The sequence below is a fragment of the Xyrauchen texanus genome, chromosome 39 (genome assembly GCF_025860055.1).
Source record: "Xyrauchen texanus isolate HMW12.3.18 chromosome 39, RBS_HiC_50CHRs, whole genome shotgun sequence".
NCBI lineage: Eukaryota > Metazoa > Chordata > Actinopteri > Cypriniformes > Catostomidae > Xyrauchen > Xyrauchen texanus.
Window position 1 is genome coordinate 22,443,975 of NC_068314.1, and position 19,781 is coordinate 22,463,755.

At 37.2% G+C, this 19,781-nt stretch overlaps 1 protein-coding gene across 4 annotated transcripts; it reads right to left on the reverse strand.

Moving 5' to 3' along the window:
- Positions 1–348: 348 nt before the first annotated feature.
- On the reverse strand, positions 349–16,584 carry hap1 (huntingtin associated protein 1). 4 transcript variants are annotated; one of them, XM_052110954.1, is made up of 15 exons: positions 16,159–16,584; positions 12,768–12,844; positions 11,700–11,816; positions 11,180–11,271; positions 10,919–11,027; positions 10,728–10,806; positions 10,502–10,632; positions 10,017–10,091; positions 9,652–9,863; positions 9,307–9,522; positions 4,939–5,258; positions 4,636–4,830; positions 4,260–4,359; positions 3,571–3,620; positions 2,662–2,808 (listed from the first exon to the last, which is right to left on the reverse strand). In XM_052110954.1, exons 1-14 carry the CDS (start codon positions 16,304–16,306, stop codon positions 3,587–3,589), a joined length of 1,905 nt encoding a protein of 634 aa, XP_051966914.1. In that variant the 5' UTR covers positions 16,307–16,584; the 3' UTR covers positions 2,662–2,808; positions 3,571–3,586. The 4 variants fall into 4 exon arrangements, with proteins under 4 accessions (XP_051966912.1, XP_051966911.1, XP_051966914.1 ...); XM_052110953.1 differs by having other exon boundaries at positions 4,260–4,362; XM_052110952.1 differs by lacking the exon at positions 3,571–3,620 and having other exon boundaries at positions 349–2,808.
- Between the last annotated feature and the right edge of the window lie 3,197 nt (positions 16,585–19,781).

The following is a 19,781-nucleotide window of genomic DNA, read 5'->3' on the forward strand; positions in this document are numbered from 1 at the left end:
GTGTATTATTTACTGTACATTGTATATTAGTATTGTGTTGTGTAAGTATGTGTACATTTGATATGTAAATTGTGTTAATATGTTGTTTATTGTAAATTGGTATATGTCTCGTCTCGTCATGACTGATATTTTGCTCGGAACTGCACACAAGACTTTCACCTACTGTTGCACTTGTGTATGGTCATGTGACAATAAAGTGATTTGATTTGAAGAGCCAAAAATGAATACAGTACATTCAGGCTCCATTTCACCTGAACAAAAAGTGCCTTATAAAAAGGTCAAAATATGTTTGGTTTTTCTAAAAACAAACAAAACAAAAAAATTAATGACACTCAGTCTTGATGGTCTAAAGGGGTCATCTTTAATTATTTTCTTGTCACACATACAAAAAAAAGTCTAAATGCATGTTGCCTTCGCCACACTGACTGAATAGGCAGACAAAGGTTTTTCCAAAAATGTATATTTTAAAACAAAATAGCTTAATTTTCTTTAAGCATATTCCAAACTACTTATGCCAACATTTACATTTTTTCAAGAATAACAGCCTTTTAATGAAACAGTTTACTGTACAATCTCTGCATGGCCAATTACACCTCCAATACATGTTTAGTAACTTAAGCCCCACAAATATATATATATATATATATATATATATATATATATATATATATATATATATATATATGTATATATAAATAACATTTCAAATCAGTAATTGAAAACATGCTATTTGTAGAAGTTGGATAACTAAATGATTTTATGTAAGAATCTAATTATTTGTGTTTTTTTTGCACTTGGTCAGGACATGACCTTTTAAACTTATAAATAAAAAGGCTTTTCTTGTGTTGTAATTTAAGAAAGTATATACTGTAATCTGTATATTAATTTACCAGACTTTCAGAAATACTATCTGTTTTTTAAAAACAGGTGGAAATACTTTGAAATCTTTATTTCCATTTAGCACAATGTGTTTACACTGCTCAAAACACTTTACATTAGATACAGTGAGCTCCAGGGCTTGTCCATTTGATTGTGAGACAAGAGAAGAGTATTTAAACATTGTTCAAATGTGAAAATACAATCATTACTCAACATTTAGCTTCTCATATTTGTGTTAATCATCAATTCTTTACATATTCTACCAGGGATTGCATATTGCAGAGAGTGATATTTCAGGACTTTGTTTTTTTAAATATATAATTTTTTTGTTAAATAAACTTTCAAACAAGACCTTCTCCACACACACATAAAACTTTCACCTCAAATTACCATGTCACTGCTCATTAAAGTATAGCCCATGAATATGAGTTTGGTTGACAGACACAAATGCACACAATGAACTTGATTAGAATGGTCTTAAAAGAATAAAAAAAGCTTTGTTCATTGAACAATATGCCCTATAGTTCCAGTATCCAGTGACAGAAGACCCTACATACATATTATGTTTCACGGACAGTGATTACTGCTCATGGCTATAGGCCACTTAACTGCAGACAAAACTTTATCACTATATTTAATTTAAATTACTGCATCCCTGATTCTTGAAACACAATCATATAAACTACAAACTTTATAATTGGGTGAAAAAAGTGTGTCTGTGATATTCAAGTTGGTTTACATGCAGTACATACGTGTGTGTGTGTGTGTGTGTGTGTGCGTGCATGCACAAAGTGTTATCACTTGAGGTGTTCTTGAATTTTAGCACAGTAAAAATTCAGAACATGATCACATGTGTACATTCACTTATTTTCGCTCAACAAGACTGTAAAATGTGGCATCACATTTTATACACTAGAATTACACAGCATAACAGTTACAGAGCATAACCCATAACATACCAAGCATTATCTAGGAATAATCTGGTGGAAAGGAGGAATTCAATGCCCAGAAAAGTGCTATCAATGACATGTATTTTCTTTAGGGAGCGGGACGCACCACTGACACTTCTGTTGCTTGGTTGGCAGCAAGCAAAATTGATGCCATATAGTGCATGTTCCTGTAGTGTTACTACAAAAGAACATTTTCTACTCGTATTAAAAAACTGTGATTCCAAGACTGATGGTGATTGACAAATTCTTTACAAGAGAAGACATGTTAAAAAAAAAATAAACAAATGTACAGCTATTCCCTTCTGAAGAGTGTTCAAAACACGCTATTGCTACAATGATACAAAAATAAACCCAGATGTATTTGACTATTCATGAAGAAAAGTCTTTTCAAGTGCAGTCCATAGATACAATTCCCAGTGCCACATCCTTAAATATTCTAACATAGGCAACAATCACCACAGAAATACAAACCTGATATGTCTTTCAATAAGGCCCCATAAAAAATTGGGGGAGATAAGTTGCGTGCCAAAAGGAGAAAGATGCACAAAATGGCACAGTGAACAGCTCTGTGTTTCATGTGGGACTGGTATTTGAGTCTGTCATCTCTTTTCCCCCAGAATCCACCAAGCCTCTCTCAACCACTTTATAAAGTCCCAAGCTTCTGAGCTTTTCCACAAGATTGACACTGAAAATGTTTCTCTGGCGTTCCTCTCCTCTGCCTCCTTCTTCACTTCCACCAACATCACGTTGCCTTTCCCCTGAGGCAGTACCGAGGGTGTTAATGGCACTATTATGGAGAAAGTAGCTGGGATGGGTTGTGGCTGAGATGCCATGCTCTGAAACCAGTTGTAGCAGCCCGAGGGATGAGGGGTTTGTGGTCAGATGGACATGTGCAGTGGAGGCAGAGATGCTCTGGAGGCCTGATGAAGTTCTCACGTGCTCACAGCTCCTACAAGGGGATGCACTGCGTGGCCGTAGGCTGGGGAAACAAATGGGGAAAGGCTGTTAAATGCTCCATGGAAGGACTTGGCCAATCACATAAGATCACATCAGAAACAAACTGGGCAGAACACAAGAGTGAGTAAACCATCCAGTCTTTTCGGTTAGATACGGTTACAATATCATGCTTAGGAATAAATGAAAATGAGACCTCCACAGGTTGAGCAACCTGAGAAGGAGTTTAATGTATGTTAACATGCACAGTCTACAGTGAGTAAATTAATTAATCTAAAATAAAACATGATCTCAGCAAACAGGTGTTACATATTACAGGTGTGTAAGCAATGTACAGTAACACATCACATGTCCCATACTCGACCTAAACCAACAATGGGTTCCAAATGTCTGAGGCTGCATTTCATTTTCTTTTGAGGATTCGAAAATATATTTGTACAAAAGATCAGATTTCCTTGTTTCTATTGAAGCCCACATGCTCTTTGGAACATTCTGAAATCATGCTGTGATAACATGGATCATCAGTCATTTTTGTCCATCCTTTTCACTCAAGATAAAATGATTTTTTTTAAATTCAATTAGAAAAGAATGCAAAATAGATAAAAGCATCACTAGTGGTCTCAGACTTTTGGACCCCCACTGTATAACTGTATAGGAAAGAAAATGGAATTACTAACAAAACGAATGAAGCCTAAGGTTAAAGAGAAAGAAAGTTAGTAGTCAGATTTCATGGTTCTGAGATGATCCTAGTAAAGTGTTAAAGAAAATCATGCCTGACACTTCTTACTTTAAGGAGTATGGTATTATAACTGTAAAAAGAGCAGGTTCCAACGCTTCCTGTTTCAAAGGGAAGGAGGAAAATATATAATATAAATACAATATTTATAAGAAATTAAGATAGAGAGCCGGAAGACTATGTATCTGAATCCAAAAAAACGAATTTCTTATCTAATGTTAAAGTAAATAATAGCATATTACCAGGGCTCCTAAAATAAGAAAAAAAAGAATATTCTTTTTTTTAATTTTGTGCAAAATGTATAGAAATGTAGTTAAGGATGTATCGTTTATATAACAACAACAACAACAACATCATCTATGTTTAAAGTTTATAATTATTTATTTTTTATACACACAAGCATTTGTGTTCAGTATGTGGGTTAAACTGTCAAGAAATGTCTGTCAAAAAAATTATTAATGATACTGAACTTCATTTTCTGCATTCAAAATATCATTTCTTATTTTCCATTTGATATTGGGGTGAAAATTGACCCAGAAATTTGTTCTTGATCTTCAACCAACTGATCATAATTGTCTTTAAATGGGAAAATTAACCACATTAATGTAATATGCATTAATATAAGACGACGGGGTTCATTTTCCCATTAATTTTCCCAAAGGCAGTAAGAGCAAGGGCAATTTGATGGATGAACGTCCTAAAATAACCATTGTGTAATCAACAGTGTGATCATGTCTTACCTGGTGGAGGAGGATAAGAGGACAGAGGGATGGAGGATCTGACAGCTAGTGTTCGGGTGTGTGGTAGTGGTCTTAGGGAGGTTAGGCCCAGATGAATTGACTGCTTTGATGTGAGGAAACACACAAACACATGCTAAAACTAAGCTATGCATGACAGTTATCCAGAGCACTACACTACAGGCAGGGTGGATCAAAACTATGCATCACAAACAGATAATAGCACAGAGAAGCCAAATAATAGACTTTTTGCAAATGTTTTGGTGTCTTGACTGCATCCAAAAAAAACAAAAAAAAACTCTATTCCTGTAATTCCTGTAACTCCCCAAAAAATCTAACAAAAGAATGCAAATCCTACAATAGGTGACAGGGCTCTTACCAACAGAGCCGTGCAGGAGTTTGGGGAATTTGGACATGTCAGGCTCATCCTCTTCCAGGTCATTAAGACTGTAAACATGCTGAAAATCCACATCTAGTTCCCTGAAGTCTTTGGTGAGCACACCAGGCCTTGGATGAAGGATGCCCCCAAGATTGGGCTTGGCCAGCTGCTGCCATTGGTGCAGAGTGACTGAGCCTAGGGACAATGGCAAGATTAACTAGATTTTTATGTTTTCCAGAAAAACAAACAACAAAAAATTTGGAAAAGCTTGTATTTAACCTATATGTGTATAATTCTACTCACCCTCCAGTGGCTTAACTATCTGCAGACGTTCAGGCAGGTAGGAGCGAGACGAGCCTGTGCCTGAGGAATGCGTGGAGGTTCCAGAATAGTTTGTTCCAGTGGATACAACGCTGTCATTGGGTGTCAGGAAGCCACTGGACCCACCGACACTACCGCTGCTTCCACTCTGCAGGGCACGCAGTTTCCTCTCTCTCTCCACCTCGAAGAAAGGACGCTCTGATGAATGACTCTCCTGACGTTCTGAGAGAGACCGGAGCGCTGCCTCTAAATCCTGCCCACCTGGTGTACCAGGCTGACCCAAACGCTTAGACTCCAGCAACCTATGCAGGAAATATATGTTATTATTTAGAACTAATGGATGGAATTCGAATGATAGATCTGATCAAATCTGTGCAGTATAATCATCAAAACAGTAAAAAAAAACTAACTTCAAAACAAACTTTACAAACGGCAAACACTTAAATACATCAACCGATGAGTACATAGACATGACAATATACAGTATATTGCTGTGTGGAGACATACTGTATATACACGGTTGATTTGGCTATCTAATTTTATTATAGTTATTATATTATAACTAGATAGCTAAAGGTTTTCAAGAAAAAAAAATATGTTGGCTCTGAAAGTTTAAACTAGTTTTTAGAATTTTAAGTTTGATAGTTATACAGACATTACAGTAAGACAAACAGATAGCAAGCCAAAAATATTATAAAATAGACCTTATTCACAGCAGAACCATCTTTGATTTTTTTCCTCTCTTTTTTCTCCCCAATTTAGAATGCCCAATTCCCAACTCCCCTAAGTCCTCGTGGTGGCGTAGTGACTCACCTCAATCCGGGTGGCGGAAGATGAATCTCAGTTGCCTCCGCATCTGAGGTGCTTTACCGCAGAGACATAGCGCTTGTGGAGGCTTCAACGCCATCCACCGCGGCATCCACGTACAACTCACCACGTGCCCCACCGAGAGCAAACCACAATATTGAAACCATGAGGAGGTTACCCCATGTGACTCTATCCTCCCTAGCAACCAGGCCAATTTGGTTGCTTAGGAGACCTGCCTGGAGTCACTCAACACGCCCTAGGATTCGAACTCGCGAACTTCAGGGGTGGTAGTTAGTGTCTTTTCTTGCTGAGCTACCCAGGCTCCCACATCTTTTATTTTTTTTTGTCAGGAGTGACAACAAGGTTTTTGGATCGATCCGCAGAAAAAACATTGAAAAAATCTCTTTCCAAGAACATTCAGCAGATAAAAAACTCTAGACAATACGAGTTGTGAAAAATCAGATTTGATCTAGGAGCTTTATACAGCTTTATAAGTCAATCCCTCACAGCCTCGTTTTCATCATTAAAAATCAAAGATGCCGCTTCTGTGAATAAAGTCTATAGATCAGGGGTCCCCAAACTTTTTTCTATGAGGGCCACATCATTTTTCCTTTCTATAATGGAGGGCCGTAGTCTAACAGAATATGGCATGGGCCGGAGTGATTTATTGTGGAGATTTTATTATGATTTTAAATGGATTTACAGTATTATGCCTCCTAATGCTAGATTAATTTATTATTTATGCACCATACATATCAAGTGATATATAGCCTATTAAAAGAGAATTATTACTATCGTAATGACATTTTTTCATATTCATTGCTATTGAAATCAAATTATTTACTTACTCATGCGTATTAGGCTAATCAGTGTGAACTATGTCCCCTTGACGCGCCAACCATACTAGGAGCTCCGTCAGTCGTGATGCTGGCCAGCTTAGACCAGTCTAGATCCAACTCTTCTATCGTTTGGCACACTTTACCAAAAATATCCTCCCCTGTCGTAGTACCTTTGAGACTTTTTAGGGCTGCCAGCTCCTCGGACACTTCAAAGTTTGAGCTAACTCCGCGAAGAAAAATGAGCAGCTGTGCCGTGTCCTGCACGTCATTACTTTCATCCAGCGCTAATGCAAAAAAATCTAATTCTTTCACTTTTTCCTTCAGCTGGGCATATTATACCCCAGTTCTTCAATTCGTCTGGTGATTGTACTTGCGGACAGACTCACCGCATTTAAGACGTCTTTCTTATCGGGGCACACCTCCTCCGCAACAGCATTCATACATTTTTTTGCGAACTCACCATCACTGAATGGCCTACCGCAGGTTGCAATCAGTTTAGCTACCTGAAAGCTAGCTCGAATGGATGACTGGTTCAACTGGGTTTGCCGTACAAACGTATTTTGCTGAGCAGATAGTCCACTTTTTAGCTTCGACACTTTGTCTGCTCTCATTTGGCCTTGTAAACTCGCATACTTGTCTCTGTGGCGGGTTTCATATTGTCGGCGCAGATTGTATTCTTTGAACACGGAGACTGTTTCTTGACAGATGAGGCAAACAGCCATTTCTTTGCATTGAACAAAAAAATAATCACTTGTCCACTTTTGGTTAAATACCCTGCATTCTGAATCAACTTTTCTCTTTCCCAACCGTTTGGCCATTTTGTTGTCACTTTAAATTTTCTTGCTGGATCGCGTGCACCCGCTCGATCACGATGGAACGTTAATCTGGGTGAATCTAACAAATAATTTGGCTACTTTAATAATTATAACTAAGGGAAATTTTATTTTGAAAGCCAATATGTATTATCAAACACAAATATGATATGATTAAAACGTATTTAAAATTAAATTGTAAAAATATTTCTCTGCATGGCATTGTTCAGAGGGCCGGTCCAAATGTGGGGGCGGGCCGTAGTTTGGGGACCCCTGCTATAGATAGTCAGACAAACCATTAGATAGAGATAGAGAGAGAGAGAGAGAGAGAGAGCAACTTATAGCAGATCAAAGGCCTTTTGTGGGTTTCTTTACATTTACATTTCTGACAATAGGTGTTTGAATTACCCTTCACTAAGCCCCGCCTTAAAAGCGCTTCTGACCAATCCTGTCTTTGCAACTGTTGGCCTGCCATCATTCCTCTGACAAGCTATTTTTTGCTATTTCCCAATGACAGCCTATGGAAGTAATGTGTGCTGTTAAGAGGGATTTTATAAAAATAATAAAAAAATGTAAAGAACGCTGTACATTTGTAATAGTGACACGAGTTACTCACCCTTACAAAACAGCAAATTTGCCGCAATTTCGCCACAGAGAATTTTCACATGCAAATGAGCTTTACGGCAAACTTGCGACAAATTGTCCATTGTTGCCAAAAGTTTGCAGGAGGTTCACCACTACCGGCGAAGAGCTGCAAACTTCTGATTTGCATGTGAAAATAAAGAGTGGCAAATTTGCTGCAAATTTGAGGCTAGTTTCGATTTGTTTCAAAGTGAGAGAGGATACACGTAGTGTTTTTCTATTTTTTTTTTTAAATAATCTTTAAATAGACCTGAGAATGTTATGGATTAACATTAACTGTGTCAGCCCTTATTCCCAAATGAATATATAACATCTGCAACCACACCATATTTTGCTCCAAGGTAAGTTAAATCTACTAAATTAATGTTAATTAATTTATGTATTGATTTAAGTCATATTTAACCAAGGTTTTGATATAATTAACCATGAATTTGCTACAGCATTACTGTATTATCCGTATTGTAACTTGGTTTTAGTAACAGTGGCCATATAATAATATCTATGGTTCATTTTGTGCTTTCATATGTAGCAGCCTAATAATTCTCTGCTTAGGCCTATAAATATATAAAAAAAATTATAATTTAAGTTTATAATTTTATCCAAAGAATTTGTATTGGTATCATATGATACTGGCCTAAAAGTACTTGGTATCGAAGTGGTCTCCACCATCCCTAGCAACCACACATTCATTCCAATGGGGAGTTCTGCAGAGCTTGTCAGAGCGACCAACCATAACCAAGGGGGGCAGAGCTTAATGAAGTGTTAAATAACGAGCATTATGTTGGCCCATTTTGAACGTTCCATCAATGGGACTTTTTTCTTCGCTGTTTTTCTTTTCACCTAACCCTATGTCTGATCAGTTAGAAAAGACCTAGCACACTATTCCAGAACAGTCTGAATATAAGTGCCACATTTGGTGAATATAGGAGGAGTTACAGTCATTTAGGGATTTTGACAACAACAAAAAAAAACACACAAAGTTTGTGGAAAAACTGTATGTTGGCTTTGTCAAGCCAACCTTATTACTGTAGATGAACCCTAACCAACACACCCTATCTCTTACCCTAAAAGATGGAATATTTCAAATAAAATAGCATTTGTTTTATTTACGAATCATTTTGCCAATTGAGTACATCCCTAAATGTTCCAAAAGTGAAGTTTTGTTTGATTTAGGATACATTTTTCTGAAACTATAGCTATGTACACACACACACACACACACACAGACAGAAATTTTAACACACACTGACCCATCTTCCTGTGTGTGTGTTGGGGGAGAGTGCTTGTTCTCCAAGCTGAAGCTTGCAGAGTCTGATTCGTAATAACTGGTACGTGGAGTACTGATATGACTGGAGCGTAACGACCCAGGGCTCGAACCTGGAACCTGGGGAGAGTGGCTTTGGGAGCGCAGCCGAGCCACCTGATTGGCTACCTTCACTGTCTCAAACACACGCAATGGGTGATTCCTGTGGTGGAACATACAAGAGAATAACATCACATCAAAGTTAAATTTTTCTCAACATTTATGTTATCCTGCTATTTTATATAGATAATAAACATAATTAGCTGCTACTTGTACTCAGGTTATGACTAACTTGTATTCAGTGGGAGCAGGGCTGTCTAGGCCTTTCCGGAAAGTTCCTTCGATCTCAGCAGCGAGTGAGTCCATTGGGAAGACAGCGGCTAGGGTGCTATAACGCTGGACGGTGCTGTTGGGGAGACTCTTATTGCGCAAGTTCTTTATGTCCTCTTGGGCTTCGTGTAGCATGTCATCACATTCAGAGTACCGCTCCCGCAGTTCCTTCAGCTACCACCAGAGGGAGACAGAGAGCAGATGTTTCAAATATCTCATACACTGGAAACATGATGCTAGTGATAGTGAATTCAGCTAGAAAAGCAGTCAAATGTTTAAGTGTTTATTTATACAGCTTTTGCAGGTTCCATGTTGTGAGTTTCATACCTCTGTTTTAAGCTGTGACTGGGTTTCCTGTGAGGCAACCAGATGTTGTGTCAACTCCTCGTTCTCAGCAGTGAGCTGAGGTAAAACAAGATTTATGGACCTTTAGTCTCTGAGTAATATGCAAGAGAAATGTGTTTACAGGCTAAGCTATACTAATATAGTGACTAATATAGTAAAACATGCTGAAAACTAACTTGTGAGGACACTTGAAGTGGTCCTCACTATATAAAATGGCTCATGAAATGGCTAAATCATTCTTTACTTGAAATCTACTGATATCTAGAGGTTTTGTAAGGTTTAGGTTTAGGGGTATGGCAGGGTTGAGATTTAGCAAATATCATGACCTCTGTATCAATAAATCTCACCATACCATATGAGATCTAAAAATGTATTACAAATCCTCACTAATATTGTGAAGCCAGTGTGTGTGTGTGTGTGTGTGTGTGTGTGTGTGTGTGTGTGTGTGTGTGTGTGTGTGTGCTAACCCCTTTGCAACGCTGCTCTAGGTCGACAATTTGTCCCAGAAGAGTGCTAATCTCCTCTTGTTGTCTTAGAGAATCTTCCACCCTCCGGGCCAGCTCCTCCGACAGAGATCCGACCTGTTTATTCACCGTTGCTGGAGAGAGAGGCAAAAAGAGAGGAAACGTCACACTGTTGTCAAGAAAACTTCTATTTGATAGCTTGTAATTATGGATAATGCTGTGTACTTACTGAGTTCATCCACACACACCATCATAAGCTGCTGCTCTTGTTCCTCATAATGGTTGGTCTCAAATGTTAGCTCGTTAGCCTGAGAGAAGAATGATGGGTAAGAAAACGCATATCTATGACTGTCCTCACAATTCACAATCAGCTTTTTGACATTTTTCCAACATTGTGTGTATGTGCATGTATGTGCACACCTCTGCGCGCAATTTGAAGTTCTCATCCTCCAAACACTTGAGTTTTCGCTGCAGGAAGTCATAATTGACGTAGTGACTGAGAGATGATGACGAATCATTACGTTTAAGCCTGAAAGGAGGAGCAAAAACTTATGAACATTACAGAATCAAGTCCTTGATCACTCTGTGTGTATATGTATGTGCGTGCGTGTGTGTGTGTATATATATATATATATATATATATATATATATATATATATATATATATATATATATACTTACAGTGATTCTGTTGCATGTTCTATCTCTTCAGTACTGGCATAAAAGTGCAGGAGATCATCTCTCATGGAGAGCTCATGACGCAACTGTGCAATCTGTAAAAAGAGAACCAGCATCAAGTGGTTAAAATATAAATGAAAGTGCATCAACATTCATAACATAATGGGATTAAATTTATAATCTTTTAAAACAACTTTGGGAAAATGTCATTAAGCACTATTTGCCATTTATAAAAACATACAAGCATTTTAATTCAATACACTGTGATGGCAGACAACACAAAAAAGGACTAAAGCTACAGTAAATTTTACAAGTGAAGAATGCCATTGTACTCCAATTTGGGGTGAACACCCCTTATCATGCTACATTTTGCACACACTGACTTGAGTAGCTTATTGTTTTTATAAAATAGTGGCAACCGCATTATGATAAAATACACTGATTTTCAACAAACAGTAAAATTATTAATAATAATCAGAATTTAAAAAATATATTTTTCTTTCGTAATAAGAAAGATATTAACCTCTTCCTCGGCAGTTTCCAGCTGTTCATCCAGTAGTTTGTTTCGTTCAGTCAGGGCTTTGTTCTGCTTGAGAAGCGATTGGCCAATGCGGGCTGCCAATTCCAGATCTCGCTCTTTCTGCAGAGAAAAACATGTGGGACTTTTATTAATAAATCATTTGAAACATCATTGGAGGTAAAATTATTTATTGATGACAACCAGGGTTATAATCATTGATGAAAACAAACAAAAAAGTTATTTAACTGAAATATAAATAAAAACTGAAATGACTGTAAAAAAAAAAAAAAACTGAAACGAAACTAAAATACTTTTTCATAACTCCAAAATAGGGAAAACTTTTTTGTTTTTTATAAACAGTAGGGTGAATATGGACAAATTGGGACACTTGTGAAATGTTTATGTTTATTGTCACTTTTAATTATGATCCAAATGCCACATAATCTGACATTTTCCTTTAAAGAAAGTTTAGGATGTCTCCTATCTTGGTTAAAAAAATCTTTGGAAACTTTGGACCAAATCCCAGATTTTTTTTTTTTTTTTTTTTCAGGCTGTGTTGGCAAAGTGGGACAGAGGAAGAAATATTGTATAGAAAATATCTAAGTTATTTTTTTAATTTGATCACACAGTTTCACATCATAAATCATCATATGAAACATTTACAAACATTAAGTCAACTTTTACTTTTTATCACATTTCTGTAATTTTCTTAACCATTTCCCACCGGTCACATTATGATGTAAAATCATTCATTTAAAACGTAAAAATTTAATTATTTGCTTCAAAAATTAGTTTAGTAATGATTTTTAACCATTTAAGGAAATGTATATGGTTAAAATAGGGGTCAAGCATAACTGTCCTACTTCACCCTATATAGTAAATGCTAAACTGAAACTAGAAAACATTGAGAAAATGAAAACTAAATGAAAACTAACAGACAGTGTGAAAATGAATGAAAACTAAACTAAATTGAAATGAAAAATGTAATATAAAATAGATTAAAAAAAATCAATAATCCTAATGACAACAAATGAACATATTTGAGACTGTGGGCAAAACATACTCTCTCACCTCCTCAAGCAAATGTGTAACTGCCTCAATGTCATGATATGTCTTTGTGATTTGACCAACTCTCTCTGCGCACAGCACTGCAGAGGGAAAAGAGAGAGATTGGGAGGGAGGGAGCAAGAAAGAGAGGAGAGAGACAATATATAACAAAAAAATATAGACTTCAGCTAAATGTCACGACACATGTGAGTCAAAGGAAACTTATATCATATTGGATGGATCAAAAGCTCCTTAAAATGTGTGATTTGTGCAGACCTTTGTTCCACAGCACTGTGCAGAGTCAAAAGTGACCCAGCCAAGAGACAGTTAAACATAGACGGTTGCGCACTTCCAGTGCCTCTTAGCTTGATCCTTATTAAGGGTTAATTCTCTTATTTTCATCCCTCCACATAAATACCACCCAGACCTGCGTTTACAAACATCTCCTGGAGGAGTATTATTTCCAGTACACAGCTCCAGACCAGGATTAAATCGATGCTCTAAAATATGGACATCAATTTGTCTTTTTTAAGTCTGGAGTTTCCAAGCAGAATCCATATTAAAATTATTTTAATCCAAATAAAAATTTATTATTTACTTTAAATTAACCCTTTTAACCCTTTTAAGATTTTAAGTCATGCTAACCTATGTATAAATACATAACATTTCACAATCTGTTATTTGGAAATAATGAATACATTGATAACATTTAAACTTTAACAATTATAGAGTCTAAATGAATTTTTGTGATAATCAACATTATGTCACAATGCTGTCGATTGAGCTTAACTTGTATTGAACCAAGAATATTCCTTTAAGGCAATTAATAATGCAAAAGACAGCTAGAACGAGCACAGCAGAAGGCAGGCTCGAGAGACGTTTTTCAAACTAAGCTTTGCTTGACACAATGTCCTAAAAGCAAAGTGTTTATGATTAGTGATGCTGAAGACTAGTGAGAACTATGAGAATTTTCATTTGCCACTGGTATTTCTTTTACAATCTCATGAACACCCTGCAGTTCCACTATGAACACCTGGGGGGTTCCTGCTTAAATCCTGCTTGAAGTGATGCTTGCAAAGCATAATCATCTTAAAATCTGTGACATAGTTGTTGGTATTTGTGTGTATGGGTTGTCAGGAGGATATATTTAGCTGTAAATCTTTGTTTAAAGGAGCACATAAAAAAATGTGGCACAGCAGCACTTGGTAGCGTCCTGCCTTTGCCTAAGGCATATCATATTTTAACTGGAATGAGGCATGTTTTGACATAGCTAATTTAAGAGATTGGCGGCACTTCACAGCTCTGCAAACAGCAGAGTCCACATTAATTAAGGCTTTAACCTTCTACGCTAGAGACCCTGAAATGCACTGCAGAAATTGGGAACTTCACAACAGTGCTTGGGCAAAGCCATGAAAAAACAGCTCCTTGCAATCGATTAGGCATACCCAATAGCAGGTAACAAAACAGACATGAACTTCCCCTTTAGAGGTAGAGAGAAAAACTATCCACACCTCTTTTTCCCATGGCTGAATTAGCTCTATGATGCAAATATTATAATAATGAAAGCCTATTCTAAAGTGTTCCAAGTGAGGATTGACATTAGTAGCTAACATTTCATTCAGTTTTCCAAATGTCCTGGCCAGTGCCTGAGCCTCTGCTAAATCTGCAACCTTCGGTTGAAAGCAGTTCAGTTCTGCTGTCTTTTGTGTCACCGACAGAATTAAAGACATTAACGACAGTAAGACAGAGCGTACTATGTTAGAAAGAGAAACTGTACTGAACTCTGCATGCAGGTTAATGTGATTAAAACACAATTATGGTGATTTAAGGCCCAGTCATCTTGAAATGGTTGGAAATGAACACTACCTTCAATCAAACAATGTTTCAGGCAGGGCTGTTCTGAGAAGAGAACACGGGAGCTCATTTTAGCTTATTGCATCATTATCATTTTAGCATTCGGCCCGTTTCCGGCCCTTATCGGCCCCAAAGTGCATCGGCCCACCGGGAAAATGCCCGGTATGTCAGATTACAACAACCGACAGCATTTGTAGCATAATGTTGATTGATTAACACAAACAATCATTTCAAATTTCAATCAAGAAAAAAATCTGGGTTACAGTGAGGCACTTACAATGAATGGGACCAATCCATAAGCGTTAAAATACTCACAGTTTCACCAAAATGTGTAACAATGTGTGTTAACATGATTCTAGTTTGATAAAATCACTTACTAACCTTTTCTGTGTAAAGATATTTCAATTTGATAACTTAATTCCCATCACAACAAAAAACCCTAAAACGACTGCAGAAACAATAATTTACACAACTTAACATTGTAAGCTTCACATTTCTGCCTTTAAACCCCTCCAAAAATTTTCTCCATTCACTTCCATTGTAAGTGCCTCACTGTAACCCAAATGTTTTTTTTTTTTGTTTTTTTTTAATAAAGTAGGGATGAGTTGAAAAAAAAATATGTTTTGTGGTAATCAACATTTCGCCAAAAATATTGTTGGATGAGCTTAACTTGTATTTAATCCGGTTTCAAGTTTTAAGCACGTTTCGCTATCAAAAATCATTACAGTGGAAATAATATGTTAGTTTTTTTTTTTTAAAGAATAAATTACCTTAACACAAAATAAAAAGGAACAGAAAAGACAGACTATAAACTTAAAAAGGTCTTTCTTTACAACACATAAAGTGAAACTGCATAATGCAAACAAAGGTGTAGGTTAATCTAGCCCACATCAAAGAACGAAAATGTATCTGCAATTTACATTTACATTAATAATTTAGTAGACACCTTTATCCAAAGTGACTTAAAAATTAGGAAGAAGTACTATAAATTTATCACACATGAGACAACAATATTAGCAGTACCGCAAATACAGCAAAAATGTAGTTGTAAGAGTAAACCAGGGTAGTCCAGAGGCTAGAGCCTCATGTTTTTAATTCAAATTTATACAAGAACACTCCACACAGAGCTTTAGTGATGTGTATAATCAAGGTCACCTCGACTGGTCACTCCAGAACCTTGCTTGATCATTAAGAAACAGGTACAAGTCTACTGTAACCATGTTTAAGGTGACAATCTGTCCACAGAGCAAGATATCTTTTTTCTGCAAATGATAATCAGCAGTTCTAGACATGCTGTGCATGCAAGTGCAGTCGAGGCTGCCAAGAACCCCAGCACGCAAGTTCTTCTTCTGCAAATAAAGCCTTACATTCCCAGTCACTTTGCAGTTATCGTGACCTTCATCTCTCCATTTAACATGGCGAGTCTCTCCCTCTCCTCACATTCTCTGCATCTATTATTCCTTCTTTTAGCTCACTGCTACAATTAACTCCTCTCCAATGAACCTGAACCACCTCCATTTCTCTCACACTATTTATCTCCCTATCTTTCTCTTTCAGTTACCTTCAACCAGCTCTCTGCACAGTCCCTCAGAGTTGGGTTCCTCATCTTCCTCAGCTTCTTCAGATTCCTCATCGTGGCTTGTGCTGCTGTCTCTCTCGCTCTCGTCCATGCCCGAACTGCTCCACACCTCCATATTCCCTTCTTCCATGTCTGCACTTCAGTTCTGCTCTGACCGCTGTCTTCTGTGCAATGTAGTATGCCCGTTTGTCTCTCTCTCTCTCTCTCTCTCTTAGTCTCTCTCTGCAGTCTGTGCACAGCTGATTTATGACACCAATACCGAATCCATCTCTGACTGTGTTGCCAGCCACCCGTCTAAAGAACACTTAGACTGTCCCCTAGGTTTTTGGTACAATAATACATACAACTGTAAGCTCCCAGTGTGTGCATACTGATGTTGCTATTGATTCTGCTGACAGTGTGTGTCAATGCAGCTCATGCCTGATGGCAGCTCAGACTCACCTGGCTGCATGGGCCACAAGAGAAGGGTAACTATGAAATGAGGGGAGGGGAGAAAAGCTAAAGATACTTCAGAGAGATACATAGTATTTGTGTATATATATATTTTTTGTGTATATATTTTTTTTAAGCTTAAGTATTCTGGGAGAATTCTTCTGCTTTGGTTCTAAAAAGTCTAAAAAGATAGATCACCCCCTGCTCAAACAGAATATGGTACATTCCAAATTTATGTCATAGTACTGCTGCAGCAAAACAGATGGGCACTGCCGCACTCAAAGGACCACATGTCCAGGAGGAAAGTGTGTTTGTGTGTGACTGATTTCAGCCTTTATTATTAATCTTATGAAATAATATGGCTGGTTGAGAATAAGTATGGTTTCGTGACATTATCTTGAATATAAGCTAATGTGAGATTTGTTTATAATTAATTATTTAGTATTAAATATACATTTTATGGAATAATACTATAATATTTTAAATGTCCGTTTGGTGTTTTGATGATTAATCTCAATGTGATAAAAATGTTAAGATCATTATTATTTTGTAAATGAGAAATGGTAAGAGTTGGATTCTGATGTTCTGTAACGCCACACCTTTTATTCTAAATCTTCTTAGATGGGAGCATTTCATTTCCCCTTTCCCCAAATCTTTTCATTGACAATAAAAATATCTGAACGAAAATGCATGCAGATTTTTGTATATTTTAACTGGACATATAAAAGCAAAGGTTTTACATTTATATTTTTGCATGTTGTTCAAAACCATTTTTTTTTTTTTTACATATACTGTCACTCTGAAAACTTCCCTATCCCTTTCCCCTTGAGACACACTGAAAGTAACTGGGCCAAAATGGCTTTACAGCCTAAGTCTAAAGAGTTCTATCAAATATGATATTACACCCATCTGAATTTTTTCAGGTGTAGACAGTGGGTCACACAACCACATACAATGGCAAGGTGTGCTTAAAATATGACCTGAAAACCACTGCCCCTCACATCAACGAAAGTTTAAAAAGAACCACACAGATTGAGGAAACTTCACAAAAATCACCATTACTTGGAGGTCACAAAAAACCACAATGTCCTAATTTGTCCTACACCTCACTCAGGTCCATCTCTAATTGATGAACAGCTTGTAACCAAACATGTAACTATTTCAAGCCTGGACAAATGCTAGAAGTTGACTTTCATGTTTCATCAGATTAATTTATTTAACCCTTCTACAGTCTTCGTTACAAGCAGACACTCTTAGCAAACATTAATCATGTATTTTATTTTATTTTTTATAGACATGATAACATTTCTTCTTTCCATGAAGTGAGCTCCCGAGCATTTTGTCTTACAATTATATCTTTCAGGCTACCTGAAGCTTTTAACACACTTGGTGGTTTCTTTTTAAAAAATTATTCATTCTAAGATTGTAGCTTGGAAAGATTTATGGCTTCTGAAAGGCAACGGAATCTTAAATCGTCAGCGACTGTGATAGAGAGTCATGGCGACAAGCTGCCGCTGGATCTGGAAAATCTCCGTGCCATTCTGATCTCTGAGATATCATCTACCATCGCAGAACAGGTAAAAGCAGCCATTGACTCTGCTCTTGCCCCAGTTGTTGAGTCTTTTGAGATCGAGCATTGAGTCACAAGGATGGCACATTGACAAGCTTAATCAGAACTTGAACGACTACAGCGACTGCATTGTAGCACTGGAACAGATGGTCGTAAAGTTGAATTCGGCTAACAAACAACTCACAGACAAAGTGGAGGACTTGGAGTCGCGCTCTTGGCATTGCAATCTTCGTGTCATCTGCATTCCGGAGCAAACAGAAGGGAGCGTTACGTTTATGTCAAAATTTTTCCAGGATGTGCTGGGATCAGAAATCTTTCCAACTCCCCTACTGCTGGACAGAGCGCATCGTATTGGCCCTGCACCTTCAGCTGACCGGGAGATTCAATCAGAGCCGTAAGGTTTCAGCTGCGAGAAATGGCCTGCGTGAGAAGAACGTGCGGTTCTCTCTTAGATTCCCCGCTCACCTGTTAATTGACCTCAGTGATGGGAAGTGTAATTTCGACTGCCCCAAAGAAGCACAGCGATGGTTTAACAAATGGTATTCAACATCCTAGGTATCTTGTAGAGATATTTATGCAAAGGACACCATTTTTTATGCCATTTTACTCTGATAACGGATAACTATTAACCGAGGGTGTTTAGGCAAATATATGTTTTCATGTCACCTGAAATGAATGTTCTCTATGTTACTCCATATGTTCGGGTGTGACTTCATCCGACATAGATGTGAATAGATATGGTTTACAAGCATCGGATGTTCCAGAGTTTTGGCGTTCTACCTCCATTGTTTGGGAATGGAGATAAGAAATTGAGTGATGTTGAGGGTAGGGTGGTGGGAAGGATGGTGGGTGGTTTTTCTCCAATTTATTTATTTACACCTTTTTGTTTCTTTTTTTTTTCCTTCGCTTGTGGCCTCCTCTCTACTTATATATTAACTAAACTCGATGGCCAATACCAGAAGCTTAGTTAGATTCCTGAGTTGGAATGTGAAAGGACTGAATGGTCCCATTAAAAGATCCAAAATTTTGACACATTTAAAACTACAAAATCCTGACATTGTATTCCTCCAGGAAACTCATCTGTGCCTCAAGGATCAATGCAGACTCCTAGCTCACTGGACATCACATATGTTTCATTTCAACTTTAATTCCAGGTCTAGAGCAGTTAGAAGGTCTAGAGGAGTTGCCATTTTGATAAGTCTGTGCCTTTTTCTATTGATAATGTTATTTCTGATGTGAATGGTTGATATGTAATTGTGAAAGAGGAAATTTTACAAACACCAGTAGTTTTGGTAAATGTATATTCCTCAAACTTTAATAATACCCTTTTTGCTCAGAATTTGTTGTCAAAGAGCATCTTTTGATATTTTGGGGAGATTTAAACTGTGTTTTGGATAAATCAAGTACTGTTATGAAAGTTCACTCTGCCATGAAAAAAAAGAGTTTATGGTTCAGAATGGTTACATTGACCTATCAATCAATCTTTCTCTCGTATATATATATTTTTTATCAATAGTTCTCTAATTCCTCAGGTTGTAAACTCTGAATATCTGCCCATTGTTATTTCAGACCATGCCCCTCTAAGTCTTGACATTCTTTTATT